Raw genomic sequence first — 25141 nt, forward strand, 5'->3', positions numbered from 1 at the left:
CAAGTGACTTACTATCACCAAGCACGTCTGGTGAAATACCGCTTATTATCGACTTCGTGATTGACAAATTTTCTACGCCCTTGAACTCGCCTCTTAGGTTTGGATATGACACCAACGTATGCACCCCACCGAAAGCCAGTAAACTTGATATCAACGTAGCAACTGCACAGGGCAGAGTCTCGAAGTCACCTAGGCCTCACATGACAGCTTCCTCGCTGGCAGCACTGTCCTCTAATCTTGCAAGCCACCGCAGTGTCAGCGAATCGCTGCTTGACGAAGTCTTCTTCACTCCGAAGTCATCTCAATCGTCCCAGTCGCTCGTTTCTTCCCCCTCTCCTTCCCCAAGCCCCCTGTCCAAGTCTCTGTTCCAGTTGACACATATCCGTAGCTTGGCTGTATCGGACTCAGCTAGCTCGTCGCTATCAGAAACCCCCAGCGCCAAGAGTGTTCTCGGAGGCGCGAACCGACAAGCCTGGGTTTTCAACTCGAGAATGACTTCCAATTTAGCTATGGCTCTTCCTGTAGAGGACAAAGAGAACGAGCAAACTATATACCTTGGCACGTCAGCAACATTCTCGACATTGCCGACACCTTCCTTTGCTCCTCCGTCGCCATCGCCTAGTGTAGATGTGATTTCTCCCATATCTTTGACATACTCCAGGAGACATCGCAGACCACTGGAACGCTCAGGAGCCATCCATCACTTGAAGGCCCCTCGCTCAATCCCAAGAACCTCTCGGCTCCATATACATGTCCGTGAGCCCCAGTCGCCAGCCACCACGCCTGTACCGACAACTCGCTGGCAGCTCACTGACTCCCCTTCGGCAAGCTCCATACATTCGTGTCCTTCTGCAAGTACTTCGGGCGACTCATACGTCTCTAAGCATCCCTATCTTCCACGTGATCTGGCTTGGCTCGGAGGGACAGAAGTTGAACTCTGGATCGACCAGGAAGGCTTCCGCGCGATCCGGCCCATGATGCGATTGATGGGGTATTCCCCACGCTCCCGTTCACTCCTTCCATATGGTGAGCGTGGCGTCTCAGCCGACGTGAGCGGAGGCTTTGCGGAGTTCATGCCAGTTAAGCGCGAGAGCTTCGCATTCCACTATGCGATTCTCGATGGTCTGCCGATGCTACGGCGTGTCACTGTGGGCGGGGACGAGTCGCGTGACTATCTCTCCCGGCAAGCGGCGCTGAACATCAAGACGAATGGTGTGTATACCGTTCTCGGGAGCGAGAGCATGGTGCTGGGAAGCTCGCAGGAGCACGTGAAGTTGCAATGGAAGTTCGATTACCTCGTGGAGGACCGTTATACGGATGGTTCGCGGCGAGTCCTCCCCGGCGAGAAAGTTATCACGCCATTGACGTTTTCGTGTTCTCCATTCCTGCTGCACTCGATGCAGGGTAAGAAGGTTGGGTTCGTGCATCTCGTGAAGAAGAGCGTCGTACCAAAGTTCTCCGCGGAGAGACTGGAGCCGCCTGAGCGTCCCAAGAATGTCGGGCAGCTAAACCAACTTGAAGTACAACGAACGGCGAGTTGCCGGCGTATGCGCAGGCATGGGCCGTCCAGGTCAGATGCCCATGCGAGCCCGGAAGGCGTTCTTACCTTGGCAAGCGGTGCCCTTGTTGGCAGCTCTCCCTTGGGATCAAATGGTGGCAGAATACTCGAAAGCACCAGACAGATGCAATACACTCGGAGACGGAGGGCCTCGTCAGCTGGAGAACACGGTTACGTCATATCAAGCTTGCATGAGCTTATGTCTGTCCCACCAGTCACTATCGCCGAGGATGCAACGGCCGAGCGACCGAAGATGATCACACCCAGACAAGACCCACCCCGAGCTCGCCTGAACACAACGCTGCGGTCTACACACCATCATGGATATCTGAAAGGATGCCAAGACGATAAACGGCCGGCCCGATGAGAGTGAGATAAGTAGTCAAGGCGCTACTGGTACATATACTACATATACAAGGGAATAAATTATGCACCGAAACCGTATAGAGTGCGCCCCGACCGCTTCAGGGCATAAACGACATCAAGAGCAGTGACCGTTTTACTACCGTGCGGATGAATGAGTGAGCACTGAAGTGCGTTGTGGGGCTTACCGCTTAGCGTGTTCAGTGTAAGTGACAGAGTCGCGGATAACATTCTCCAAGAAAATTTTGAGGACACCACGGGTCTCCTCGTAGATGAGACCCGAGATACGCTTCACACCACCACGACGGGCAAGACGGCGAATAGCCTAGAGGCATTATGAGCGGACGCTTGAATACAGAAGTCTATGGACGTACTGGCTTGGTGATACCCTGGATGTTGTCACGAAGAATCTTGCGGTGGCGTTTGGCACCGCCCTTCCCAAGACCCTAAATATTGCACTGTGAGTCGGAGAGGTGACGCCAACCAATATTACACACCTTGCCACCCTTTCCACGTCCAGACATGTTGTATACGATGAAATATGTGATTCGACTATTGATATGAGAATGCGAATGTCAATAACACTTGAAGTGTCGACAACAATGGTAGTGAAAGAAGGAAGGCAAAAGTTCAGTCAACGTTCACCGGTCCGTCAATGATAACGCGTGTGGTCGTATTTGTGAAATCACGTGACTGGTATCCAAATCTGAGAGATTGGCATGGAGTTGGGCCGAGTGGGAACCTCTCAGCCATTTACTAGGCCCTCTCACAGGCTTCTCGTGCCAGTAGGCACCAGCAACTACGAATACACTCAGATGTATTGATAACACTCTTTGACATTAATTTTCTCGATACAACAAGATATAACTGACACATGGTAGGCACTGACCAAAGGGGGGGAGTTAAGAACCGCGACTGGCTCTTCCTCGGACCAGTCTATGAACGAATAACAAAAGGAAAATAACTAAAGCCACGTTCTTGGATTCGATGACTTGGACGGTATATGGCGATGCGATGGGATTTGTGGTTTGCCTAGGAGAAAGAAACATTAGCTGCCTCCATTGGCGATGTGGAAAGCTCACTCACGTTTCGTTTCAAATAGCCCGATACCAGCGAGGCGGGCCTTGCCTCCCCAGCGCCTCCTTCTAGGGTCATCTATGATCTGGTCAAGCGGATACCTCGCAAGTTTTGCATAACGATATCGTTGCACTCTTCTACTATATCTTACCAGTTATCACGGGTTCGACCACTCTCATGCTGATGGCGCGCTCAAGACGTCCATATCTCGATACTACTAACAACCAGGTCCCCATATACTGCTGATCACCGATTCGAAGTCATGCAATTTTGCACATTTCCTCCGCGGGTTTGGTTTTCTGAACACAGATGACGTACCATCTCTAGCTGCGTTCATGCGTCGTTGCCAGTGCTCAGGCTCGGTCCCGCTCCGTATCCCAGTGCGCTGGAACTCCCAAATGACAAGTAGTTCGAAGGAAGACATGTACAGTATAGGACCGGCATTTGAGCCAGCACCGTCATTTGAGCCAAACAGCTACCACACACTCAACATTTGCTTATTGACACATCGGATAGCACAGATATATTCTAAATACATGCATCTGAGATACTGTCGAGTAGAAATGAAAAAAAAATTGTATATGCATGCTACAGGTCAGAAACATGCCCTCTTTTGGCACTAATCAATGCAGCGAGAAGGAAGTATTCAATTATCAATGTCAAAAATCCTGCCAAATGAAAGATCTATATCCCTAGTACAGTTTCAGTACAATGATATATGTCCTACACACAACAACATGCTGCCACTGGGATCCCGGACGAGGGTCTCAAAATCCATTATCAAATGTGTTTATCAGGACAAGATTGCGAAACTAACCCAATTTGGACTTTTGTTTACAGGCTCGATGAACACCATCCTGCAGTCATATTCTGCATATCTCAGTCATGGTTGGTCGTCCAAAATCAGTCACCAGGAAAAAACAACTTGCTAGGCAAGAGCAAGAGATTGCCATTACTCGAGCCATCAATGAGTACCGTGCCGAGCAGAGAAAAGATCAGCCTACCAGAACTCGCGAAGTTGGAGAAGCGTCGGCTGGCGTGGAAAAAGCCAACGCGAGGTAAATTGGAGGCGCCGTTACCTAAACCGGTACTTGCGGAGGGCACTGCAGGTGACGAGCTTGATGTTGACGGTGATGACCATGAGAATGCCAGTGACGAGGATGAAGAGGAGTAGTAGTAACTAACCTGAGAATCATTACGACACGATAATCCGAGTTGGCGCTTAGATGTGCGCTATATCCATTTTAGGGCTGGCTCAAGTGGTGAAAAAAACAGATATCGAGACATTTTACTGATCATTGCATTGCACACTCGTCACCCATTTGATTGCTCTATAGTGTTGCATTAGTATGGTCATTGTATAACTAAACATAACTGTCACATCAGATTTTTGTTTAATGGAGGAGTGTTAACTTGAGACGGCCAACAAAATTCGCTGGCTCAAATGCCGGTCCTATACTGTAGTTATTCCCTTCCTCTTTGTATCATCCTTCAATTCTTCACAAGTAGTTAATGGGTGTAACATGCAGCGGCCACATTCTGTATAGACCTTGTCTCTCGTGAGACACATCCATTGTGACCGTGACCGTGGCATTAGATATAAATTCTGGCAGATGAAAGAATGCCTGTAGTGAGAGTACGACGCGCAAGGGAGATAATACAATCAAAAACACGAAAACACTAATAGATGCATGAACAAGAAAGAGTCTCAGGTCTACGCAGTCGGTTCCGGCTCTGGCACTTGTGTTGACAGTGAGGAAAGCGCAGAGACGATAGTGTCTGGAACTCACAGGTCCAACCAATACTTTGCATATACTGGAACGCCTCATAGGCCGCCATTTCCTTTGCCAGTTTCTGGTTTCTACCGATACCAAAACCCCGTTCGACGTCGCTCACTACAGAAGTCAACAAGTCATTCGAGACTGGAATCAAGTTGTCTTACCTTTGCATTTCACTTCCCACCTCGGATCATGCTGCGGGCCATTTGCGGAAGCGACCCACTCGACAGAAAATCCTCGTTGATGACAAGTTTGATTGAACAGAGCAAGTGCGCCCTGGGGAACTCCTGAATGTATGGTTGACGCTTGTGGTGGGGTTGGATAATATGGAGGCGGGGCAGCTTGCGACGTACCCGCCTGAGGGGGTGCCGAGACTGACGCACTGGTAGGTGACCCAGGTGGCACCGTTGATAAAGTGCGGTCTCGCGAGTCATCTACCAAACCCGGTGGTTGACCCTCGGGCTTCACAAGTTTGCTGACCCAGTCAGTCGTCGCCTGTAAGCCATCTTGTACACAAACAGCTCCAACGTAGCTGTTGAAAAGGAAACGAGCTTCCTAAATAAAGCCTGAGTGGCGTGCATTTCACTTGCATGGACGATCTTCCGTACCTCGGGGTCGTTGAGAATGCCTAAATTCGCTCCTCCGAGCCTCACACGTTTCTTCAGATCTGTATCATACGCGGCAAGCCAAGCAACCATGGCTTCATCGCTTAAGATTTGCTCCTGTTTGGTCTAGCCGCATCATTGCGATTAAGTACAGGTGAGTATCAGTAATACGATATCACGAGCACACCTGCAGCTCTTCGCCAGATAACATAGGTCTTTCTGCGAATAGTATATACGTCACGATGGTGTTCAATACCGATTTTCCAAGTTGTGCAAGTCTATCACTATTTCCGTGTGGTGTGTGGTCATTGAGGACACCTCCAGTCAAAGCGCGATGTGTGAAAACATCGAGCATCAGATCTCCATGCAGCGGAGGAAGTGGAGGAACCATATTGCAAAGTTAGATGATGGGCAAGGGATGTCTCAACCAATTCAAGATCAGTGGCACTATTTATCGATCATGATATAGCGAAGATCAATGGAAGCACAAAGGCGGAGGGCGTAATGACAGCTTCCAAAGAGGGACTTATCATGTATCACAAATAATGTTATTCAGAACAAAAATGTATTGAACTTATCCGACAGCTGTAGTAGTGACTCTGGTATCCAAACCGATATAAAGATAACTGCCCAACTAGCGAAAACGAGATGGAATGAAAGAGGCTTTGAAAAGAAGAGACAGTTGAGTAGAAAACTATACGAATACAGAAGACTCAGATGATATACCGATACATTCCGTTGATATAAGTCCGAATGCTGTCTCTTAGTGGGCTCCTATTGCTAGAGGACTAGAACTAAGGTCAGAAGTTGAGCACGTTGGCAGATTTTTGGCTACTTACGGCCCCAGCCTGTAGCCTGCATGTACTGATACGCCTCTGTCGCTGCTTGCTCCTTTGCCTGCTTCTGGTTTCTACCTGCCCCAGTTCCACGGTGTTGTCCACTCACTTCCAAGTTGCTCAGATAACCAAGCACATAGAATAAGGCTGAAAGCTCACCAATACACTTCACTTCCCACCTCGGGTTGTGCGGTGGCCCCGTCATCTCCGGTTTCCACTCTACTGTAAGTCCTCTTTGCATACACGTCTGATTGAATATTGCAAGTACACCCTGAGAGGGTGCAGGTGGCGGCACCGATGGCATCGGAGGAGGCGCAGTGCTTGGCGGGGGCGGGGGTAGGGGTAGGGGCTGAGAATAGTACGTTGGAGGAGGAGGTGGAGGAGGCAGGGTTGCAGCGGGCTGGTTGTTGGATGATTCTCCTGGGGCTGCTGGAGGTTCCGAGGAAGGGTTGACAAGGCGTCCGATCCAGTTCATGACTTCTTGCAGTCCCTTCTGGGTGTAAACGGCACCGACGTAAGAATTAAAGAGGAAACGAGCTTCTTCAGGCTTGTCAAGTATACTTTTGTCTGCACAACGAATTTTAGCCTTTAATCCGTAAAGAGAAAACCAGTCTCCGATGTTCTTGTCGCTTAGCATGTCAGCTTGGCGCGCCTATAGTGCCATCTCAGTAATACACAAAATGGATATTTCTTGATGATTACGAACTTTGAGATCATGGGCGGGAAGCATCGGTTTCTCTGAGTACAACGTGTACACGACGAGCATACTGAGCACCGAGCTACCCAGCTCAGCCAATCGCTCGGTATTTCCATGCACTGTATCCTCGTCGATGTCTTTACTCAGCATAGACCGATGCGTATATACATCGAGCATGAGGTCTCCTTGGATGGGGGGGAGCGGTGGTAATGAGTGCTTTAAGTTGTTCATGGCCATCGTGGTATGGATAAGACAAGATAGAACTCCCTTGTTATCGCTTGATAAACTTGCTGACTCGTAGGGCCTTCGGGATCTTTCAATAGGCTGGAACGCTTAATGTGCCATGTTGTAGTACTCACAAGAACGGAATGCGATTATGAAGAGTCTGGCGGACCACTGGGATCGCGATGAATGATAGCAAGCTAAGAAAACCTGGCCACGTAGTACGGCGTCCGTTTGTTGCTGTTCGAGCGCTTCGTATGAATCAAAATGCCTGCAAGGCTGGACACAGGTGAGAGTTTGAGGCGCTTCGGAGCCGGGACATATCACCCGTGACCCGTCAGATTCAGTTGCCTTTTTTGACCGAACAACGGTGGTCACGTGCCATCTGGTCCTTCCTTCAGACTGTCAGGTTCTTGCCACTGACTGCAGTTTCTTAGGACTTAGTATTGGAGCTGGTTTATCCGACCACAATACAATAAGCTAGCGTTTTATATGCCTGGCGAATCAACGTCGCCTCCAGGCGAACAGCCACTCATACCAGAGCGGCTCCTCGACGTACCTTCTCAACGTTTATATTACTTGAGTTTGGGCTTGCTGCTGCAGGTGAGTGGCTTTGAAACAGGTTTCAAGTTCTTTCTGCGCGAGATCTTCCTTCATATCTCATGCCTTGTGCATAAATTACGAGTCTGACGCGTTCATATTCTTGGCAGGCCATCAAGGTGTTCGACGTCCTCCAAAACATCTTCGCGTCTGATGCAACGACGTACTACGGCAGAAAATGGCTTATAGTTGATTTTGCATACATCGCAACGCTCTCTCAGCTCCGAATACCACGCTTGAAGTACAGCAGGGCTGTTGTCTTGCTCCAAATTCTGTCCATATGGTTCCTCGATGGCATGTTGTTCGGAGGAATCAGCTTAAATCTTGGGTTAGTGGGATCATCCGAAATAAGTAGTGTACCTTCGGGAATCCCAAGTAAGTTTACCATAAATTCATGTCTTTGACCCCACTCATGATATTATACAAGATCGACCAGACATTCCTTCTACTCCAGAACCGTTCCGTCTCTCTGATATCTTTGCTCCACTAACATTCGGTCTCTTTTCATTCGACACAAATTCCAAAGATGCTCGCCTGCTTGGCCAACATACGGTCCGCATGTCTCCCATCAGCACTGCTCATTTCAATCCACACTTTCAAACTTTCTGCCTCCCACCTGTTTCGCCTGCACACGTGCTCGTCCCAATCCTTGTGAACAACACGATACCGACTAATGTGCGTTATTCTTTTATCCCACTTGGCTCGGGGCGCGTGGAGTACCTTGAATTGGGGTCGAAGGAGTTAAAAGCAATCGAGCAAGCTAGAGTAGAGGGACTACAGGTTGTGCGAAGCAAGGATGTGGGCGAGTATGATGAGTACGATGACGAAGATGATGAAGAAACCGATGCCGGCGCCCGCCTTCAAAAGACACAAAGCTTGGTGCATCTCCGCTTCTCCAAGCCAGGGACCATAAGGCTTGACCGGGTGCTTGACAGTTCAAATGTTGCGGCACGTCTTGTTCACCCGGTCGAAGTGACCGTTGTACCCTGTCCGACTGCCCAGTACACTGATGATGTTGTGCAAGATGTTCACTGTGCGGGTGAAACATCTGGTGTGGACCTTACCATCGATATACGAGGCGTTCCTCCGTTGAGCCTACAGTGGTCAAAGGATGTCAACGGGAAGAAAGAATATTTCCTTGTTGAAGGCATCGAAGACAGCGGTCACTCGCATACCGCACAAGAGGTTGCTCGCGCTCGTATACCTCAGAAACTCAAAGTTCCGTTGTCTTTGTCATTGGATGCTCTCGGCAAGCACACGTATAACCTGGAGAGTGTCATCGATGGTATGGGAAACGTCGTGCAACTCAACGATGAGTATCGTGACGCGAAAATAACACGATCCCTCTCTGTTCTGCGCCGTCCGAGCGTGTCGTTCAAAGCATGTGGTCCAGGAAATCCGACTTCGCTCCTGATTGGCTCAGAGGCTCCAGTAGCATTAACGGTATCCAACGCAGACCCCGTGGATGGGCCATGGGACATCGATGTGAGGTTCGAGCCCGCCAGTGGGGATGGAAAGCGCATGAAGCCATGGGACAAGATAATACAAACACAGGAAAATAACAATGACGTCGTGCTAAAGGCAGGCGTCCCAGGGGAGTATGTTGTCACTGGCATCAGAGGCAAGGTAGGTGGTGCACAGCTCCTTTTCATGATGATTCTAACCAAGTAACAGTATTGTGATGGCGATGTGCTTGCTCCTGAAACCTGCAAGGTCGTTGAGAAGGCGATGCCCACCGCAGAAATCCAGTGGAAGAGGATTCATGAATGGTATGTGCCCTCTTTCTTGCAAGCCTTCCTTTCTAAAGTCTACTCAGTTCTGGCGACACAGGTGTTTCTGCATCCCTTGTCATGCACGGCACACCTCCATTCCAGGTCTACTACCGCACACAACGTGATGCAGAGCCCCCACGTGATCTTTTCAAGACATTCACGTCATCGCGTGGCGAGCTCACTCTGCAGCCGGAAAATAGCGGTCACTACTATTACACTTTTGTACAGCTCAGTGACGCCTACTACAAAAAAGTTGCGCTTGATGGCCCAAGCATTGATCAAATCGTACATCCTCTAGCAGCAGCAGACTTTGTTGGCGGTCGTGGAAAGAGGGTCATGAGCAGTTGTGAGGGTGTGACAGTGGGCATTGAGGTCGATTTGAGGGTGGGCAGTCTCGTTGGTTTTAATATGCTGATGCTGATGCGTGTCCATAGGGCACACCTCCTTGGAACTTGGAGTTGCAGGTTGTAGGTCCACGTAGCACGGATGCACTGGAAATAACCGACATCAAAACGTCGCCCACGAGGATATTGGTGCCCATACCCAGTGTTATTGACAAGGAGGGTGGAACATTTGACGTTGAATTAGGTAGGCTCAAAGGTGGTTGTTCGATCAAGCGAAGTTAATCCGTTCACTCAGTGAGCGTCGTGGATAGCTACGGATGCAGACGATCGATATCAGTTCCTGGCGTCTCTGTGAATGTCAGGAGAGTGAAGGCAAGTAATTATGACTGTGATATATGGGTTAATTTTGACTGTGTGTTCAGCCAACCGTCAAGTTCTACGGCAAGCATGGCCAACGGGAGATCACTATTCTAGAAGATGATGGTGCTGATCTGCCACTTCGGCTGACAGGCGATGGGGTAAGCCAGATCACTGAACTCTACCGAGAAGAACTCACATCCACCTACCTTAGCCATGGAAAGTCAAATACCGTCACATGAGCAATCCAGATCGGCTGTTCACTGCTGCGCTCAAGTCGCCTAATGATTATATCCATGTCACACAAAAGGGTGTCTACGAGATTCTCGAGGTAGCAGTCTATCGCATGGTTATGGGACATCTTATTCACATAACATGTTTATTCTAGGTTACAGATTCTCAATGCCCTGGATCCGTGATCGAAAATGAGAACACTTATACCGTTGACTGGGTGCCACGACCATCTGCTCGACTGGATCCTGCAACCGTTTGCACCTTTGAACCGTATAATAGATCACACATCCTTCCTCCGATTTGCAAAGGCCAGGATGCCCACGTCGACCTCGAGCTCACGGGTGTGTCCTCTCAAATGAAGTTCATTGCATTGGCTAACGTTTGCAAGGTCGACCTCCCTTCCAGATTATGTACAACATTGCGCGCAACGACGAAGCAGGGGGTACAATAGTCCTCGACCAACCAACGTTCAGCAGCATCCAGCCTCACACACGTTTCCAGCTACACACGTCCATCACCGGGCGCAAGTATTATGAAGTCAAGCAAATCGGGGACAGTGCATATCCTCTTGCAAAGCACAAGAACGCTGTCATCCCTCGTTCAGACCGTCTTCTTTTCGAGCAAGAGGTCATAGCAAGGCCGTCAGCGAAGTTCAAGAACGACAACAGAATTCTTTTCTGTCTGAATGATGCACTTACCTCTCGTGAAGCTATTACAAATGATGGTGGTGTTATTCAGCTAGACGGGACTCCGCCTTTCCAGCTTGCGCTGTCCATCAGGAACCTTGCCGCGAGCCAAGTGCACAAGGAAACAATTGAAGTGCATGATAGGACCTGGATACTTGATCTTCCCTCTTATCACTTCACATCCATTGGCCCACATCAAATCACGATTGAGTCCGTCCAGGACTCGTCGCACTGCGAACAGAAAGAGCTTCATCCCTTGCATCGCTCTATATGGGTTGACGTCGCAGAATCCGCTGCGATCACCCCCGTCGACAAGAGAGTAGATTTCTGTGTCGGTGATGTGGCTCAGTTCCAGCTCGAAGGCACTCCGCCTTGGTCTATCGGGTGCGTTCGGTGACTCGTCACATTTTGATTTGCTGACAGGAACGACACTATAGGTACCGCATCAATGGCAAGTCTTACACCCAAGAAGCCAAGAAGTCCCCATTTTCCCTCATGCACCAACAAGCGGGAGAATTTACGGTCACATCCGTGTCACAGCAGCAGAAGCTATGCAAGGCTACAGTCACTGACTTGCAGTTTAGCGTCCATCCTCTTCCAGCTGCCCAGGTCGGTCACGGAAAACGGATATTCCAGGACATTCATGAAGGTAATTGCGGTCTCGATATATGATGATTGCACTGTGCTGACGTATGTGTAGGCGACCAAGCAGAAATAGTCTTCACGCTGATTGGAGAACCACCATTCACGTTCACTTATCAACGAGCCGAGCCAATTCCCAAGAAAGGAGGCAAGCCAGGAAAAGTGCTGGAGACCCATACCGTGTCGGGTGTCACCACGCACGAATACTCTATATTCTCCGCACTTGAAGGTCTGTCTTTGCTTGATTACAACGACCCCGGACACAGCTAACATGCGTGTTGTGCAGGGACATGGACAGTAACATCCATATCTGATCGATACTGCCGATACCCTACACAGTCAGATGGCGTGGTAGAGAAGACACGACACTAGGCTTTGAGATACAAATGCCATCTGATTTTAGTATATCTCATGCCAGTAGCCACTGTAGCTTTAGACTAATGACATACGTACCACTATTTTTCTTGACAGGTCAGGAGCATTCCCTACCTCACTGCTCATATACGCTCATATCCGAGTCGTGACACGATGAGCGCAGTATCAGTGAGGTTTGTCCTATGGGGTCTGCAACTTGGAGGTGTTGCCAGGTGATCCCACAATATCTGATTCCATCATCGATATCTAGCTGGCTCGCATTGTGTTTCTGCATCTTCTCGCAAAACTGTGTCAGCCCTTATGATTATGCTTTCTTGATGTTGAAATTGTGTCGACTGCAGCCTGCAACATCTTGCTACTGGTACTCTGCTGCTTGTTTTTCCAGACTCACTGTTAGCCCTCCCGCTTGTCACTGCACCATTCTGTTATCTTTGCACTCCTCTCGAGTCCTCATATTACTGTTGCTGGACGGTGCGCCTGTTTCGTGAACTGTGTTTGCTGCATACCTATTCAAGACACAGACGGTCAATATTGGAGGTAAAGTCACAACCTCAGGCCTCATTAGCTACTGGAATGATGTCACGGTAATATCGCTGTAATACACGCCGGATGCTGGACTCGTGTTTCGCTCTGCAGCGGCTACGCATCTGTGAACGTTAGGGCAGAAACTGCACTCTCCACTGATATTTTATATCGTCTCGGACCAAGTTCTCCATGGCCTACACTTCCTCGTTAAACTGTATTTGCTTCTTTTTCCGCTGCCATTTGTTTTTTGGCACAAGTCTTATTTTATTGTTTCATGACATTGAACACGGGTGCACAACTTTAAATGATTGCATTGCAGTGCTAGGAATTTTGCACTCAGTTAGTTCTTGTCAATGCTTAAGCTTAAGACTTTTCCGATCAAACCTATAGTGCTTTTGCAGTTATCGGAATCATGCATACCATTCCTCTCGCTGGATTCCCCTCGCCCATCATACGACAACTTCAAACGGTCTGCAAAATGATCTGCCCTCTTCGTGGAAATACCCCTGCGCTATCTTAGCGTCCTTGCCTACGAGGAGCGGTCCGCAGTGGATGCGCCATACTCATCTCACCGAAGCTGCCTGTTGAGAACTGGCTAATCATCACAGGGGTAGTCGCCAAGACATGTAAACATCTTTGATTGACGGTATAGCGCTCACGCAGAGCATTTTTGAAAGCAAATATATTTGTGAACGGGGCTACAAAGTGCAGAGTGCGTGAGCTAAGAGAATGGGCGAAAGCACGAAGCGCTATCCAGCCCAAAAACAAATAGCAAGTTCCCACGAAAGGCGTCTGGACTGTGGGTGTTCTTAAGCACCAGCTGACATTGAGCGCATCCCCAAATTTGATTGACGTGCCCAAAAAATGAATGCATCTAAGAGTAGATGTCCTGGTGATGTTTTGGATTGTGGACAAATGGATGTTTGTGTACACAAAGAAGGAACTACAGCTAGCTCCGCGTCGAAGAGCGGAGATGTAGAGGGAGAATCTCTTGCACGGCACATGGGCTTTTGGACATGGATAATTGGATATGCGAACTTCCTCGTCGAACCGGGTCATACCCGGGTGCTACTTGTTGGTAAATTGGGAAATTAGAGTTATGATTTATTTGTCCCGGGTCAAGTGTACTTGTGCAGGTACCGGTCGACGCGGGTGTGCGAATACATGATACATCCACTCAGTAACTATAGCAATAATGAAATTGGGTGTGCTCATAGTGCGTACATACCTGATTTACGAGATGAAGATATCCTTAAGGACCAGAGCAGCATGCCTACTTGATGGTAGGACATCGATACTGATGAATGAGTCCAACCGAGAACTTGTCGATACATATTTTGAAAAAATGTATAATTTTGTTTTGAAGTTTTGTACTCAGTATATGAGGCGGTCATATGCCTTACCTATAGGGCGCATGATGGAGACAGCGAGTTCGAAGTGTTTGATTACATCTCTCCGAGTATGGGAACGTAGATCTGGAAGAACAATGAACAACTCTTTGCCATACGGAAATGAATTTGTGTCTCGGAAATATCCGAGCCCCATAAGCACCGCCTACCGTAGCCACGGACCAATCCAGTGATGCAGCTTAAGCTTCAAAGCCTTCCATATCCCCTGAGCCAGGAATACCTCACTGTCTTTATTGTGAATCTTGTTACATTGTACGAAAATCTCAACAGAAAACAATGGCAAAACACAAGTCAAGGAGATGAGGTCTACCCTTCCCTTGCAAGGTGCATGGTGTCCTGGACTACCTGTTGTAGGTCTCGTGACGGAAGCTGGCGGCTTCCATAGTACTCAAGGTCATCCATAATCCTGGTGCTCCCTGTTCTGCTTGCAGCTTGCTTCCTTCCGTATGTTTTAGAACATGTGCCCCATCTTCCATTCTGCCCGTCATGAACTTCTTCGCGAAGATTGAATGTATGGTGATCGTGATCCATGTCAATGGCGCGGGCCTCGTTTGCGCCGGTCAGTTAAGTTCCATTCCTCCCAGGAGTTGCTCTGGAATCGGGTACTAGTAGACCGTCCAACAGAAGGTGTGTTCTAAATTTTGTAGATCCTTGCGCACACCCAGGTGAGGCTGATACGGTCCCTATCGATTAATCACGTTCACGATCTACCCATGTTTAGTGAATGCATGATCATCATTGTACTCCTATCCAGCTTCTGTTGCCGTACTGGTGACCCCCAGAAAATTTCCTGGCATACTATTATCTTTGGGACCCAATGCCATTATGGTGCACGTATGGCATCTATACTACTTTTGGACCCATTGCCTCGCATATATAAGGACCTCTAAGTCGCTCCTGCTACTCCATCTTGAAGTTGCATTCTCTCTTGTGAGTCCAAAACCTTCCCATTCGACAACAGGGCTAACAGTTGCCCCCAGTACAATGACTTCTTCTGCTGTACTTTGCGGCTATGGCGGGTGGTTTCCAAAGAATCCTGCAATCTACAAGGCCTTCATTGATCATATGGTTCGGCGCGCTCTGCGCCGTTCCACTGATTCCACTTCACATGAACCTGCTGTTGCAGCTTTCGGGGAAGCGATCCAAGGGGATTCCGTCATGAAGTCTCTGTTCGACCAAGTATTCCTACAAGTGGATACGCGGAACAAGGTATGAGGTAGTAGCCAGTAAGCCTTGTGACAAAGACTCATTCTCTTGCACAGGTGACGGACTTCGAACACTTGTTGTCCTTCCTCGACTGTATCATCGTGACAGCACCCAAGTATGAGGTAGCAACAGACGAGAATGGCGATGTGATTGGCGAGCCTATCGGGGTGCCTATTTACCTCATTTTCGATTTGCTTAGCAACACAGCTGCAGCCTATGACCTTTTCCGCATGAAGGAGTTCAACCGTGCGCTCAAAGCCTTGTTGGAGAACTGGGGAAAATTCCTCATGCAACCTGGATCGAATTTAACGCTCAATACGACTGACGAAGGCTGGTTTGGTAAGGCTGGAATTACCAGTCTCGAGACGCATCTAGGGAAATATAGCTTCGAGCAGACCTACAAGTGTCCTGACGCGGCAGCTGATAACCGTGGGTTTACAACCTGGGATGCCTTCTTCACTCGAGCGCTCCATGATGGTGTGCGCCCCATCGTAACCCGTGATAATCATCCCGTTACATTCCCAGGTGGACTCCAGACTCGGGCTGTTGTAGAGCCGACTCTCATATATAGCGCCTGCGAGTCCACCGTTCTACGCATTCGCAGGGACGTGAAGCAACATGATCAGTTTTGGCTCAAAGGCCAGCAATACTCCCTTTACAACATGTTGAACCGCGACGATGACTACGCCAAGTTGTTCGAGGGCGGGACCGTCTATCAAGCATTCCTCAGTCCCCTCGACTATCACCGCTGGCACAGCCCCATCAAGGGCACAGTCACGGATATTGTCGTAGTTGACGGAACATATTATGCCGTGCTTCCAGATGCCGGGGCAGACCACGGTGACCCTGATCTCCCAGAGGGTGACCCTCATGGTGCATTGATTCGCTCCCAGCCCTTCCTCACCATCGAGGCCGCTCGTGTGCTGATTTACATCAAGTCAGACGACATCAACATCGGCACAATGTGCTTCATAGGCGTGGGGATGGCGGAGGTGTCGACTTGTCAGGTGACAGTGAAGAAAGGCCAAGTAGTGGAGCCGGGGATGGAACTTGGAATGTTCCACTTTGGCGGGTCCTCACACGCCCTCGTATTTTCCAAGGGGACCGAATTTCATGAGGGAGATGAGATCAAAGAGGGCAAACACGTCTGGGTCAATTCGGTTATCGGTGTAGCTACTCACAAGCAAGACTCGGAGTGATGGCATAGGGCAGTTATTCAAACATCCTTTATCGAAGAGTACCTTGATACTATAGGCGTTAGGAAAAGATTTATGCATACACTTTTTACGACCTTGTACTATTAGCAGTTTGACTATACCGATGTCATGTTTAGCTTGTTCAACTTTGTTGGTCACAATCATTGCGCTGCTTTGCGATGAAGCCTGAAGCTAGCTTGTGTGAAGACCTTCACATTGCTGCAACATTGCTAGTGCAGTCTGCGTCAAGCAGGCTGATGCTTGAAGGCGTTGTACCTTGAAGCTGAATTCCCATTATGCACGGCGATCCTTTTTGGCAGCTAAAGCCTTCTTCCCCCCTTTCCGGCTCTTCGTAGCTTCTGGTTTGGAAATCGCAGCTTCTGTCTCTCTGATATGTGACAATAATAGCATTGTTGGTGTAACACTCGTTCAACTCGACGATTTGAGATTCAGCGATTGGCGAAGTCGGCACAGATCTAGGAGCGCTGAGCTGCCAGGGGCAAAAGAAATTACATAATATAATATCCGTTGGCTGATACTTCGTGGCTAGTCTCGTAGCCTGCCACCTAAGTTCGGCGAGAGCTGATTTGCCTTGTAAAATTTACATGCCACTTGGCAAAGAATTGAAGGATATGTAGTCGTCACAAATCCAAGTACATCGATTATACATTTATTTCCCCGTCCATCCTCTAAACCTGGACGGATGAGATGTAGAACCACTTTGAGACTATGGGACAGAGAAGTTATACTATGCAGGACAAAGGGGAGGAACAAGTACTTACTGGAAGGATCGATAATTGCAGGAGGTTGCCTGGAGTCGGGAGGAAGGTTAGCATACGTGGGGTCGTTACGGGTAACGAGACCTGGCGAGTTTGGATTGGTGAGGTTGCGGCTGCAGAATTTGTTATTTTTCAACAACTAGAACAAAACAAGGAAAGTCGACGTACATAGACAAATCATAGGTAGGGGTTTTAGCGGGGCTCTCGCCGGTAATGAGACGGCGCCATGCCTCGTTACACTCGTGGATGATCTCTGTAGCATATTTCTTGTTCTTGGCCTCACCAGAGAAAGCAAAGGCGTTCTCGCCCTTGCCATCGGGAATCTTGTAGATCCTAGTAGATGCTATAGCTCCATCTTAGGCTGATAAGATGTAGCACATACCTGAACCACTCATTGGTGGCCCTGATCAACCCAGGAAGGTGGCGTTCCACGTCCTCGATGTCGTTAAGCTTTGATGCAAGGGGGTCGTGCACATCAACGACGATGACTTTCCAGTCGGTCTCGCCCTCATCGAGCAGAGCCATGATACCGAGAACCTTAACCTGCTTGACCTGACCGACGTAGCCGACCTGTTCACCGATCTCACAGACATCCAATGGATCGTTGTCACCCTTGGCTTTAGTCTCAGGGTGGAGAGCAGCCGGATCCTCCCAAGTCTTACGATAATCGATCGCGATAAGCCAACCGAACAAGAGCGAGAAGCGAAATAAAGCTTACCTGAGGGAAAGCACCATAGTTCCAGATGTACCCATGATGGGGGAAGCAGTTACGGACGAAGCGCAAGCGACCCTTTTTGATGTCCTGTTTGATGGGGTTGAAGGGCTCCTCCTTGGAGATCTCCATCTTCGCGTTAGTCCAACGAGGAACCTCGACGATCATGTTGAGGATGCCATTGCTCTGGTCGGCAAAGAGAGGAACGTCGTGAAAAGAGGACACGACGGAGCCATTATGTTCGATGAACACTCGGTGTTCTGATCATGTGCGAGCTGATCAGCTGGTACGATAATTGTAGTATGATCACACTTACCGAGGGTGTTAGGCGCGCCAATGAGGCGAGTACCAAATGCTAGAAGCGTGTTAGTAAAAATTGCAAGGTTTTTTTGACGACGAAACGCACTGGAGACCATCGATGAACGTGATGAAGAAAGTAGTCTAACTTGTTGGGAGAGACGACGAACTGCTATCGATCCTCCGGTCATGTGTTCACTTATTACCTGCTTTATTCAAGTAAAAGGTAAAAGTTTGTATTAATTACGAAATAAATCTTTCGTGGGAGTGGGGTCTGCCCCGATCCACAGCAGTCAACAGTGCAGGAATATAGCTTATAGATTATCTGATCAGGCAGGACCAGCAATGTTGCCAGCAATACGCCAGCGGAAGTTTGGATGAAATCGGAGACTAGATATCATGATCTTAGCGCTTCTTAGCGCCCACGAATTCGAAGTGCATAATTTTAACAATTACAAATATTAAATACTTATACTACCCTCCCATTGGGTTTGTTCGTTGGCACTAGCTCTGGGCTTCGAAAACGCCCCATTGAAGTCCAACCGAAGTAACAGCCTTTCAACATGCCGGCGGACTTCTCCCTCTCCCTCAAAACCCTTGGACCCCTTTCCTCGGATGGACGTGCGTTGTAATGTTGATGCATTTGCCACGCTAGCGTTCATCAAGATAGACTTTGAGGCATCGCCAGTGGCCATGAGGGGCTGCTGAGAAGTCGAGAGTGATAACTGCTCGTAGAACAAGTTAAATAGTTTATGAAGGCTCTGTTGTATGAGACGGTCAGAATTAATAGCTAATGTTGAGAACAGAATGCAGTACCTCATTGATCTCTGACACCACTTGGAACCGTTCCTGTACCATAGCACCCACTTTATCATCCGCACCAGGTGCCAAACTCCCCTCAAACAACAACGCAGGTAGGACGTCTCCGCCCCATCGTTCGACCTGCGCAACAAATCGTTCGCACACCTCAAAAATCGGCCGAAGGATCGCAGTAAGAGCGGGATTAGACAACAAGCACCCCGTCAGCAGCCGCTCGAGATACGTCGTATGGATATTTCGCAACGTAGTAAAATCAAGGTAAGTTGAGGGATCTGCATTGGCCTGGCCGGCAATGTTCTGTGAACTGAGGTGCTTGCTCACGCTTTCTGCACGTCCCCGACTTGGGTTTCCCAAAAGATCCTTCAGTCTTCTGAACTCGACATCTACGACATCGACCATGACATAACCGAGAAGGGTGTCAAGGAACCACCCCATATCCCTCACGACACCCCACCCACAGCGTAACAGTTCTCTACGCGCTTCGAGGTCTTCAGCAGTACCACCTTCGCCAAGGCCTGTCCATCGCCGTCGCGCACGTTGTGCGTTGGAGAGCGAGGTCCAGCAAGTGTGAATTTGAGTGTGGGTTTTACGCAAAGAAGAGAGGTAGTTGAAAAGAGCTGCGTATATCTGAAGATCCGAAAGGTGCAGAAACAGATCCAGAGGCCAGGTGACATTGTACGACAGTATAAGATTTGTGCCTAAAAGGAGATCATCAAAGGATGTGACTTCGGATGAATTACTAGCGACAGATGAAGATAGTGTTTTGGAATTTGCCAATGAGGGCAGGAGGGGTCTGAGGGGCCCGGCAGGAAGCTCAAAATGGAGATGTAGAAGCGACGGATCATGTTGAGCGGTTGTACCAAGAGACGCTCGGAGGAGCGCCAGATTTAAATCTTGTTCTCGAATCACTGACGCCACTCCTGATCGTGTCGTGAGCCGTGATATCTTCAAGCGCTCGATCTCACGGATGAGCGCTAAGCTGAATTCACCATTACGCAGAAGGAAGTAACTTGCCCTGCCGGTCAATTATTAGTCTGCCAGATCCAAATAAAAATCACAAAGTAAAAAGTAAAAAAGGGGGGCTCGGAAGGATCACGTACAATGATATAACGGCATCTTCCACGTCTTTCCGCGTCAGAACGTTGAGCCATAGCCATTCGCTGACATTTGTCCTGATCTGCGAGATCACGAGGTCGAATTTGTATTGATCCTCGGGTAAGACGGTCTCCAACAAATTAGCATATTCAACCGCCTGCTCGCGCGGCAGTTGATTCTCCCACTTCTTGGCTTTTATGGTCGCAATGGCCCGACCAACATAAACGATGGATTCTTTTGTTTGGGGAGAGACGCAAGAGGGCATAGTGCCATCTAGAAGCGTGAAATCTGCCGATGCTAAAGGATCGGAGGAAGAAAGGGATCCGTGAACCAGGAAAGCAGACAACTGGCACCGCCAGACGCGTTGGACGGCGACTAGAAAGACGTGATATGATATCGGCAATCCGATAAACACCAGTTTTTGAACGTGCGAGTAACATGTCAATTAGGGGACCGGGCTGCCAGTGCTTCTGAGCTTGTAGTTGATTCATCAAGGTCTCTAGCGCTGTGAGAGGAGAGTCCCATTCTGCAAAAGTCGCTCGTAAAGCTGAAAGCGGTACGAAAGACCCGTTGGAAACGAGATCAGGATCGCGTTTCAAGACCTTGGCTTCTGTATCGACCACAAGTTTTTCGTACTCGTCCCTTAGGATCTGGTTTAACGTCGCGCAGAGTGCGCAGACATAACGCGACTTGGACCGGGAGAGGGTCGCACACGCCTTCTTTATATTGCGGTATCTGGAAGCTATGTGTCCGAGGGCTTCAAGACATTGCTCTTCGCCTGGATGCAGTAATGGTCGGAAAGCAGGATGTAAATTGTGATCTGTTGGGAACAACGACGAAGAGTGGCCTGCGAGTACTAGTAATACCTCTGCAATCATGTCAAGACAATCCTACATGTCAGTTTGGCTGAGAGATGAATGCATAAAGAAAGTAAAACTCACTTGAACGGAGACCTACAATCTAAGACTTTGAACTTGGTTGACCGTTGAGGTGACTGTTATAATATTAATTGGAGGCTATTTCTGGATGAGTAAATCAGACCACAACACTACTAGAGGCAGGCATCTGTAACTTTTGAAACGTATCCATACTACATACCATGGCAGACAACGAGCACGAAGTCGTAGAACGTCAAGTAGGCAAAGGATTCGAGGGCCACTTCGACCTCGACGATGCATTCTCAGATGGTGAGGATGCTGATTATAACCTCGAGTTCAGCTCCGCAGCTATCAGGAAACATCTCGCCGAGAACCCGAGCTGGGCCGGAAATCATGACCAAGAAGATGACGGGGAGACGGAGTATAGCTCTGCGCGCGATCATGACACGTCGATATCAACTTTTTGTCTCGATGGGAGTTCAAACTCATATTCAGAGACTAGATCTTCTTCCTCGTCACCACCACCGCTGACTGCGGAAGAACAACCTGATGAGCAGCAGGTTCCCCAGGACTTCTCTGATATCACACTCTCAGAAGAACCTAATGCAAACGGACACTCGGCTAGCCATGAAGATACTCAAGAGGAGGATGCCTCCGCTTCACGGGATACCTCCCCTCCGCGGGATACGTCATATCCCGTCGTTCACATTGACATCAGTAGATCACCGCCAAGTCGCGTAATAATGAGTACGGGCGCAGAAAGTAATGGCGAGGGTCATCAGGAAGACGAAACGGTACATCCGGTCTCGAATGTATCTTCTTCCTACCTCCCTCCGCCTAGTCATGATGCTCCACCACTACCTCCATCCCCATCTTCCCCGTTACCAAAAAGCCCAACAACCCCAATCGTCACAAGTCAAAGAAGACAAACGTACTCAGCGGGACCGAGCGCCTTCCAGAAGGTAATGAGCCAGACGCGCCCTCATTTCCTGCCTCCGAAGAACCGTCAAGAAGACCAGAAACATATGGCGGACTGGCAGGCCATGATGAAACAAAGTCGCGCTGCAGGTTATTTTCTAGTCACATAAATCGTGGTTATATGTTGACTTGATAACAGAGGAAAAACGGCGGAAAGCACTGCAAGAACGACGTTTAGCTCGCGAGCTTAAGATCGAGCAGTCCATGTACAAATGGGAGAAGGAGATATCTTCTGATTGGCGAGTCGTTTATAAGAATCCCAATCTCCGCAGACTTTGGTGGAACGGTATACCTACAAAACTACGCGCTTCTATGTGGCAGCAAGCTGTCGGTAACGCACTCGCTCTGAGCAAAGGTAAGCGTCGTATATGCGCACATCTTTTCTGTCTACGTGGCCTTCATCGTATTTCAAGACAACTACAGGAACTGTTTCAGTCGAGCTACCCGCGCACTTTCGACCGGCTCATTTCCTGCCGAAACATTACAAACCCTCGAGCAAGACATCTTGTCCACCCTTCCGTCCCTACACATATTCCACCCCGAAACTGGGCCGCTCTACCAAGACCTCAAAGATATGTTATGCGCATGGGTCGTCTCTCGTGCAGATGAGGGTTTGGGATATGTGCACGGCACCGCTAAGATCGCCGGGATGATATTACTCAACATGAAGCCACAGCAAGGTTTCATCGTGATGAGAAATCTCTTAGAGAGACATTGCATGAGGTCACTATATGGCAGCGTTGCTGCCAAGGATGACGTGAGTGCTACAGATTGGCTTGGATCAGAGTCTGACTGAATCGTAGTGCTTTAGGTCGAAGCCTATTATCGGTGAGCACAAGGACATGAGTGAAGGCATCTGTGTTTATGCTGCTTTTCAGGATATTCGACACGCTCTTAGCTGACTGCATGCCAAAAAGTAAGATTGCATATACCATCTTCCACCTGTTCGGCTTAGTTCATTTTTCTCTAGTATACTTCAATTTCAAGCAACACCAAATATCGCCTGGTGCTTATCTCCCTGACTGGCTTATCCCGCTATTCTTGGACCACCTGCCCTTCGAAGCATGCGCACGTCTATGGGACGTTCTCCTACTAGAGGGGGATTCTTTTCTTTTTCGCGCTGCCCTCGCTGTTCTTGCGGTCCTTGAACCTCGATTATTCTTCCCCGACCGACAGGAGCTTCTAGACCTCCTCCGGTGGGTAACTCCTCAATTCTGTTATTGCACTGCTCAAATTCAACGTTACCATTACAGAGGTGAAAATAAGGCTGCACTAGAAGTAGCCAAAAGGGAAGGACGTTTACTAGATGGTGCAAAATATGATATCTACGGCGTAGACGAAGAGACGCTTTGGGAACGTATTGATAGTATGGAGGACTGGTGGAAGGAGTCTACGTGGAGACGTCTAACGCAACGAGAACTGCCAGATTTGTGAATTAAAGATGTAGTACACATCATGTTCGGGTCACCTTGGAGAATGGATCGTCATTGTACTACAAGGATGTGCAAAGCAGGCAACTCGAATCGCAAACACGGTAATGCAGATATCAAACAGGATCAGCGAACCGTTTCGAACCGACTGCGAGGTTAATTGATTATTTGCAATCGATCCATCAGCTAAGCAGTGGGAACTGCAGCTTTATCGAAGATAGTGCATTCGTCACGCAACATCCAAGCATTACATGTACCGTATGAATCTATCCAGCACTATCCTCATCCTCATCATCTTCCACCGCATTCTTGTAGAACGTGTACATTCTCCGTCGATTTGCATCTCGAGTTTCTGTTTCGCTTGCCACATCGAATATTTTTTGCAATATCGACTTGCGCACAGCATCTGCATCTATTGCTCGATCACTGTTTGAGCTAGAGGTGCAGGCGTTGACCAGTAGTTTCGAGTAATCAGGAGATAGTGTGCGCGCTTTCTTGCGGCTTGGAGGACCCGACGATGACTTCAGCAAATTATGCAATGGCTCAAACAATGACGATTGAATGTGTCTGTAAGTCGTGTTTGTGGGCGTTCGTGCGGCGAGGACGATAAATGGCGACAACAGCGTGGACAACGGGACTGGAGTTGGTGATTCCGAGTTTGTGAGCGCTTTTTCGAGCTCCTCGATATATATCTCCGATAAGTGGAATGCAAGACTGGTTGGCACACGTATATCGCTGGGACTGCAAGAATATCTATAGTCTGCTTTCCGATATTTGGAGGACTTCTCACCATAGCGGTCCGTTAGGGCCAGATAATATTGAGTTATACTCATCAACGGTGGCACTATCCCATTTTGTCCGCACAAGGAATCTGAAGCTCGCATTCACGAACTTCCTGATGAGCATATAATACTTGTCCATCCTGAAGGCCAATATTGGTATCTGAAACATCACGGTATAAAATCACCGCACGCACCGAAGACGATCAATCCCATTCCACTCTCTGACTGTCATTGTCCAAAATCCCCGCAGAAAATTGAGTGACGAAGGTACGTCAGTGATCGTAAGTATGAGCTCCGCTAGCTCCCCCGCTAGTGCCTGCTGTACGAGTGGTTTATCTGACATCCAGAAACCTGGAATATGACATCAGATATGATACGGACGATCGAGGATAAATGTGGAGACACACAGTAGAAGATGCCCTTCCATAGCTTAGCCATTTCAAGATCAGGCAATACATTTTCGGAGTCACTGGACAGGAAAACAGCAAGGTTTTTTACAGCTTTATCCCGTGTTTTCTTTTCTGCATCAAGTCAGCGAAGAAGAGTCGATACATATAATCTTAGCCTACCTGAGGATGCAAGATATTTTCCCAGAGGCGGAACAGCAGGAGTGGACGCAGCAGACATGAATATTCGATGTCACAAAATCTTGACAAGTCAGATTGCTTGAGGGAGCACGTGATTTCGCGCCAAAAAGGAGTAGTACCCATTCTGAGGCCGACAGGGGATTGAGGAGCAGATCATCGATCTTCAATCATAAGTACTAGGGGTTCGCTGTGCGAACTTATGACCTTGCTCCGGAGAATGTTTAATTCGTGGGAATCGGCTTTGTCGACCTCTTCCAACACTCGTCGTTTTCGGACCCCCGAATCTGCGTGACGGTAGTCCT

The 25141-nt window shown here is 48.7% G+C and overlaps 10 protein-coding genes across 10 annotated transcripts; 4 read left to right on the top strand and 6 right to left on the bottom strand.

The window, feature by feature from the left end:
• Nucleotides 1-32: 32 nt before the first annotated feature.
• Nucleotides 33-1843, top strand: F5147DRAFT_669403 (uncharacterized protein). The gene is made up of 2 exons (XM_041435458.1): nucleotides 33-1393; nucleotides 1450-1843. Exons 1-2 carry the CDS (start codon nucleotides 201-203, stop codon nucleotides 1481-1483), a joined length of 1227 nt encoding a protein of 408 aa, XP_041298509.1. The 5' UTR covers nucleotides 33-200; the 3' UTR covers nucleotides 1484-1843.
• On the bottom strand, nucleotides 1825-2567 carry F5147DRAFT_669406 (histone-fold-containing protein). The gene is made up of 4 exons (XM_041435459.1): nucleotides 2419-2567; nucleotides 2296-2367; nucleotides 2110-2246; nucleotides 1825-2060 (listed from the first exon to the last, which is right to left on the bottom strand). Exons 1-4 carry the CDS (start codon nucleotides 2443-2445, stop codon nucleotides 1985-1987), a joined length of 312 nt encoding a protein of 103 aa, XP_041298510.1. The 5' UTR covers nucleotides 2446-2567; the 3' UTR covers nucleotides 1825-1984.
• Nucleotides 2568-4339: 1772 nt separating this feature from the next.
• Nucleotides 4340-5866, bottom strand: F5147DRAFT_669413 (uncharacterized protein). Its single transcript, XM_041435460.1, has 5 exons — nucleotides 5569-5866; nucleotides 5385-5507; nucleotides 4941-5331; nucleotides 4789-4893; nucleotides 4340-4738 (listed from the first exon to the last, which is right to left on the bottom strand). The coding sequence occupies exons 1-5, from the start codon at nucleotides 5770-5772 to the stop codon at nucleotides 4713-4715; spliced, it is 849 nt and encodes a 282-aa protein (XP_041298511.1). The 5' UTR covers nucleotides 5773-5866; the 3' UTR covers nucleotides 4340-4712.
• Nucleotides 5867-5913: 47 nt separating this feature from the next.
• Nucleotides 5914-7443, bottom strand: F5147DRAFT_669414 (uncharacterized protein). The gene is made up of 5 exons (XM_041435461.1): nucleotides 7274-7443; nucleotides 6924-7218; nucleotides 6377-6869; nucleotides 6221-6325; nucleotides 5914-6169 (listed from the first exon to the last, which is right to left on the bottom strand). Exons 2-5 carry the CDS (start codon nucleotides 7149-7151, stop codon nucleotides 6162-6164), a joined length of 834 nt encoding a protein of 277 aa, XP_041298512.1. The 5' UTR covers nucleotides 7152-7218; nucleotides 7274-7443; the 3' UTR covers nucleotides 5914-6161.
• Nucleotides 7444-7540: 97 nt separating this feature from the next.
• F5147DRAFT_627206 (uncharacterized protein) lies at nucleotides 7541-12456 on the top strand. The gene is made up of 14 exons (XM_041432708.1): nucleotides 7541-7739; nucleotides 7847-8111; nucleotides 8164-9362; nucleotides 9411-9505; nucleotides 9553-9892; nucleotides 9943-10096; nucleotides 10148-10224; nucleotides 10275-10370; nucleotides 10424-10540; nucleotides 10598-10784; nucleotides 10832-11513; nucleotides 11567-11778; nucleotides 11830-12000; nucleotides 12058-12456. The coding sequence occupies exons 1-14, from the start codon at nucleotides 7629-7631 to the stop codon at nucleotides 12141-12143; spliced, it is 3792 nt and encodes a 1263-aa protein (XP_041298513.1). The 5' UTR covers nucleotides 7541-7628; the 3' UTR covers nucleotides 12144-12456.
• Nucleotides 12457-15064: 2608 nt separating this feature from the next.
• F5147DRAFT_648411 (phosphatidylserine decarboxylase) lies at nucleotides 15065-16485 on the top strand (the record flags this gene model as incomplete). The annotated part of the gene is made up of 2 exons (XM_041433278.1): nucleotides 15065-15289; nucleotides 15343-16485. The coding sequence occupies 2 exons, from the start codon at nucleotides 15065-15067 to the stop codon at nucleotides 16483-16485; spliced, it is 1368 nt and encodes a 455-aa protein (XP_041298514.1).
• Nucleotides 16486-16823: 338 nt separating this feature from the next.
• F5147DRAFT_669425 (inorganic pyrophosphatase) lies at nucleotides 16824-18647 on the bottom strand. Its single transcript, XM_041435462.1, has 7 exons — nucleotides 18380-18647; nucleotides 18290-18328; nucleotides 17980-18233; nucleotides 17644-17918; nucleotides 17430-17594; nucleotides 17265-17374; nucleotides 16824-17209 (listed from the first exon to the last, which is right to left on the bottom strand). The coding sequence occupies exons 1-7, from the start codon at nucleotides 18459-18461 to the stop codon at nucleotides 17172-17174; spliced, it is 963 nt and encodes a 320-aa protein (XP_041298515.1). The 5' UTR covers nucleotides 18462-18647; the 3' UTR covers nucleotides 16824-17171.
• An 84-nt stretch (nucleotides 18648-18731) lies between these two features.
• F5147DRAFT_742697 (Spc98 family-domain-containing protein) lies at nucleotides 18732-21062 on the bottom strand (the record flags this gene model as incomplete). Its single annotated transcript, XM_041439558.1, has 4 exons — nucleotides 18732-19031; nucleotides 19087-20104; nucleotides 20190-20559; nucleotides 20600-21062. The coding sequence occupies 4 exons, from the start codon at nucleotides 21060-21062 to the stop codon at nucleotides 18732-18734; spliced, it is 2151 nt and encodes a 716-aa protein (XP_041298516.1).
• A 221-nt stretch (nucleotides 21063-21283) lies between these two features.
• On the top strand, nucleotides 21284-23474 carry F5147DRAFT_565988 (rab-GTPase-TBC domain-containing protein; the record flags this gene model as incomplete). Its single annotated transcript, XM_041430779.1, has 7 exons — nucleotides 21284-22130; nucleotides 22180-22395; nucleotides 22454-22797; nucleotides 22852-22868; nucleotides 22919-22956; nucleotides 23011-23236; nucleotides 23294-23474. 7 exons carry the CDS (start codon nucleotides 21284-21286, stop codon nucleotides 23472-23474), a joined length of 1869 nt encoding a protein of 622 aa, XP_041298517.1.
• A 131-nt stretch (nucleotides 23475-23605) lies between these two features.
• F5147DRAFT_254568 (Nop52-domain-containing protein) lies at nucleotides 23606-24960 on the bottom strand. Its single transcript, XM_041428855.1, has 5 exons — nucleotides 24822-24960; nucleotides 24660-24773; nucleotides 24447-24603; nucleotides 24261-24392; nucleotides 23606-24211 (listed from the first exon to the last, which is right to left on the bottom strand). The coding sequence occupies exons 1-5, from the start codon at nucleotides 24877-24879 to the stop codon at nucleotides 23737-23739; spliced, it is 936 nt and encodes a 311-aa protein (XP_041298518.1). The 5' UTR covers nucleotides 24880-24960; the 3' UTR covers nucleotides 23606-23736.
• Nucleotides 24961-25141: the final 181 nt, after the last annotated feature.

The sequence above is a fragment of the Suillus discolor genome (assembly GCF_016758755.1).
Source record: "Suillus discolor strain FC423 chromosome Unknown F5147scaffold_4, whole genome shotgun sequence".
NCBI lineage: Eukaryota > Fungi > Basidiomycota > Agaricomycetes > Boletales > Suillaceae > Suillus > Suillus discolor.

Excerpts from the sequence above, each read along its gene's own strand:
- F5147DRAFT_669414 (XM_041435461.1), bottom strand. The coding sequence starts at position 7,151 with ATGGCCATGAACAACTTAAAGCACTCATTACCACCGCTCCCCCCCATC. Across the intron at positions 6,870-6,923 it reads TTCCCGCCCATGATCTCAAA|GCGCGCCAAGCTGACATGCT; the intron begins GTTCGTAATCAT and ends ATGGCACTATAG. Across the intron at positions 6,326-6,376 it reads GTGGGAAGTGAAGTGTATTG|TGAGTGGACAACACCGTGGA; the intron begins GTGAGCTTTCAG and ends GCAACTTGGAAG.
- F5147DRAFT_669403 (XM_041435458.1), top strand. The coding sequence starts at position 201 with ATGACAGCTTCCTCGCTGGCAGCACTGTCCTCTAATCTTGCAAGCCAC. Across the intron at positions 1,394-1,449 it reads TGTTCTCCATTCCTGCTGCA|CAAAGTTCTCCGCGGAGAGA; the intron begins CTCGATGCAGGG and ends AGAGCGTCGTAC.
- F5147DRAFT_627206 (XM_041432708.1), top strand. The coding sequence starts at position 7,629 with ATGCCTGGCGAATCAACGTCGCCTCCAGGCGAACAGCCACTCATACCA. Across the intron at positions 8,112-8,163 it reads TGTACCTTCGGGAATCCCAA|ATCGACCAGACATTCCTTCT; the intron begins GTAAGTTTACCA and ends ATATTATACAAG. Across the intron at positions 10,371-10,423 it reads TTCGGCTGACAGGCGATGGG|CCATGGAAAGTCAAATACCG; the intron begins GTAAGCCAGATC and ends CACCTACCTTAG.
- F5147DRAFT_254568 (XM_041428855.1), bottom strand. The coding sequence starts at position 24,879 with ATGTCTGCTGCGTCCACTCCTGCTGTTCCGCCTCTGGGAAAATATCTT. Across the intron at positions 24,774-24,821 it reads AAAATATCTTGCATCCTCAG|AAAAGAAAACACGGGATAAA; the intron begins GTAGGCTAAGAT and ends GACTTGATGCAG. Across the intron at positions 24,604-24,659 it reads ATGGAAGGGCATCTTCTACT|GTTTCTGGATGTCAGATAAA; the intron begins GTGTGTCTCCAC and ends GTCATATTCCAG.
- F5147DRAFT_669413 (XM_041435460.1), bottom strand. The coding sequence starts at position 5,772 with ATGGTTCCTCCACTTCCTCCGCTGCATGGAGATCTGATGCTCGATGTT. Across the intron at positions 4,894-4,940 it reads GTGGGAAGTGAAATGCAAAG|TGAGCGACGTCGAACGGGGT; the intron begins GTAAGACAACTT and ends TGACTTCTGTAG. Across the intron at positions 4,739-4,788 it reads GCAAAGTATTGGTTGGACCT|TGCCAGAGCCGGAACCGACT; the intron begins GTGAGTTCCAGA and ends TGTCAACACAAG.
- F5147DRAFT_669425 (XM_041435462.1), bottom strand. The coding sequence starts at position 18,461 with ATGACCGGAGGATCGATAGCAGTTCGTCGTCTCTCCCAACAAGTTAGA. Across the intron at positions 17,595-17,643 it reads GCCACCAATGAGTGGTTCAG|GATCTACAAGATTCCCGATG; the intron begins GTATGTGCTACA and ends AGCATCTACTAG. Across the intron at positions 17,210-17,264 it reads TGCAATTATCGATCCTTCCA|TCTCAAAGTGGTTCTACATC; the intron begins GTAAGTACTTGT and ends TCTGTCCCATAG.
- F5147DRAFT_669406 (XM_041435459.1), bottom strand. The coding sequence starts at position 2,445 with ATGTCTGGACGTGGAAAGGGTGGCAAG. Across the intron at positions 2,368-2,418 it reads GACGTGGAAAGGGTGGCAAG|GGTCTTGGGAAGGGCGGTGC; the intron begins GTGTGTAATATT and ends TGCAATATTTAG. Across the intron at positions 2,061-2,109 it reads TACACTGAACACGCTAAGCG|TAAAACGGTCACTGCTCTTG; the intron begins GTAAGCCCCACA and ends TCCGCACGGTAG.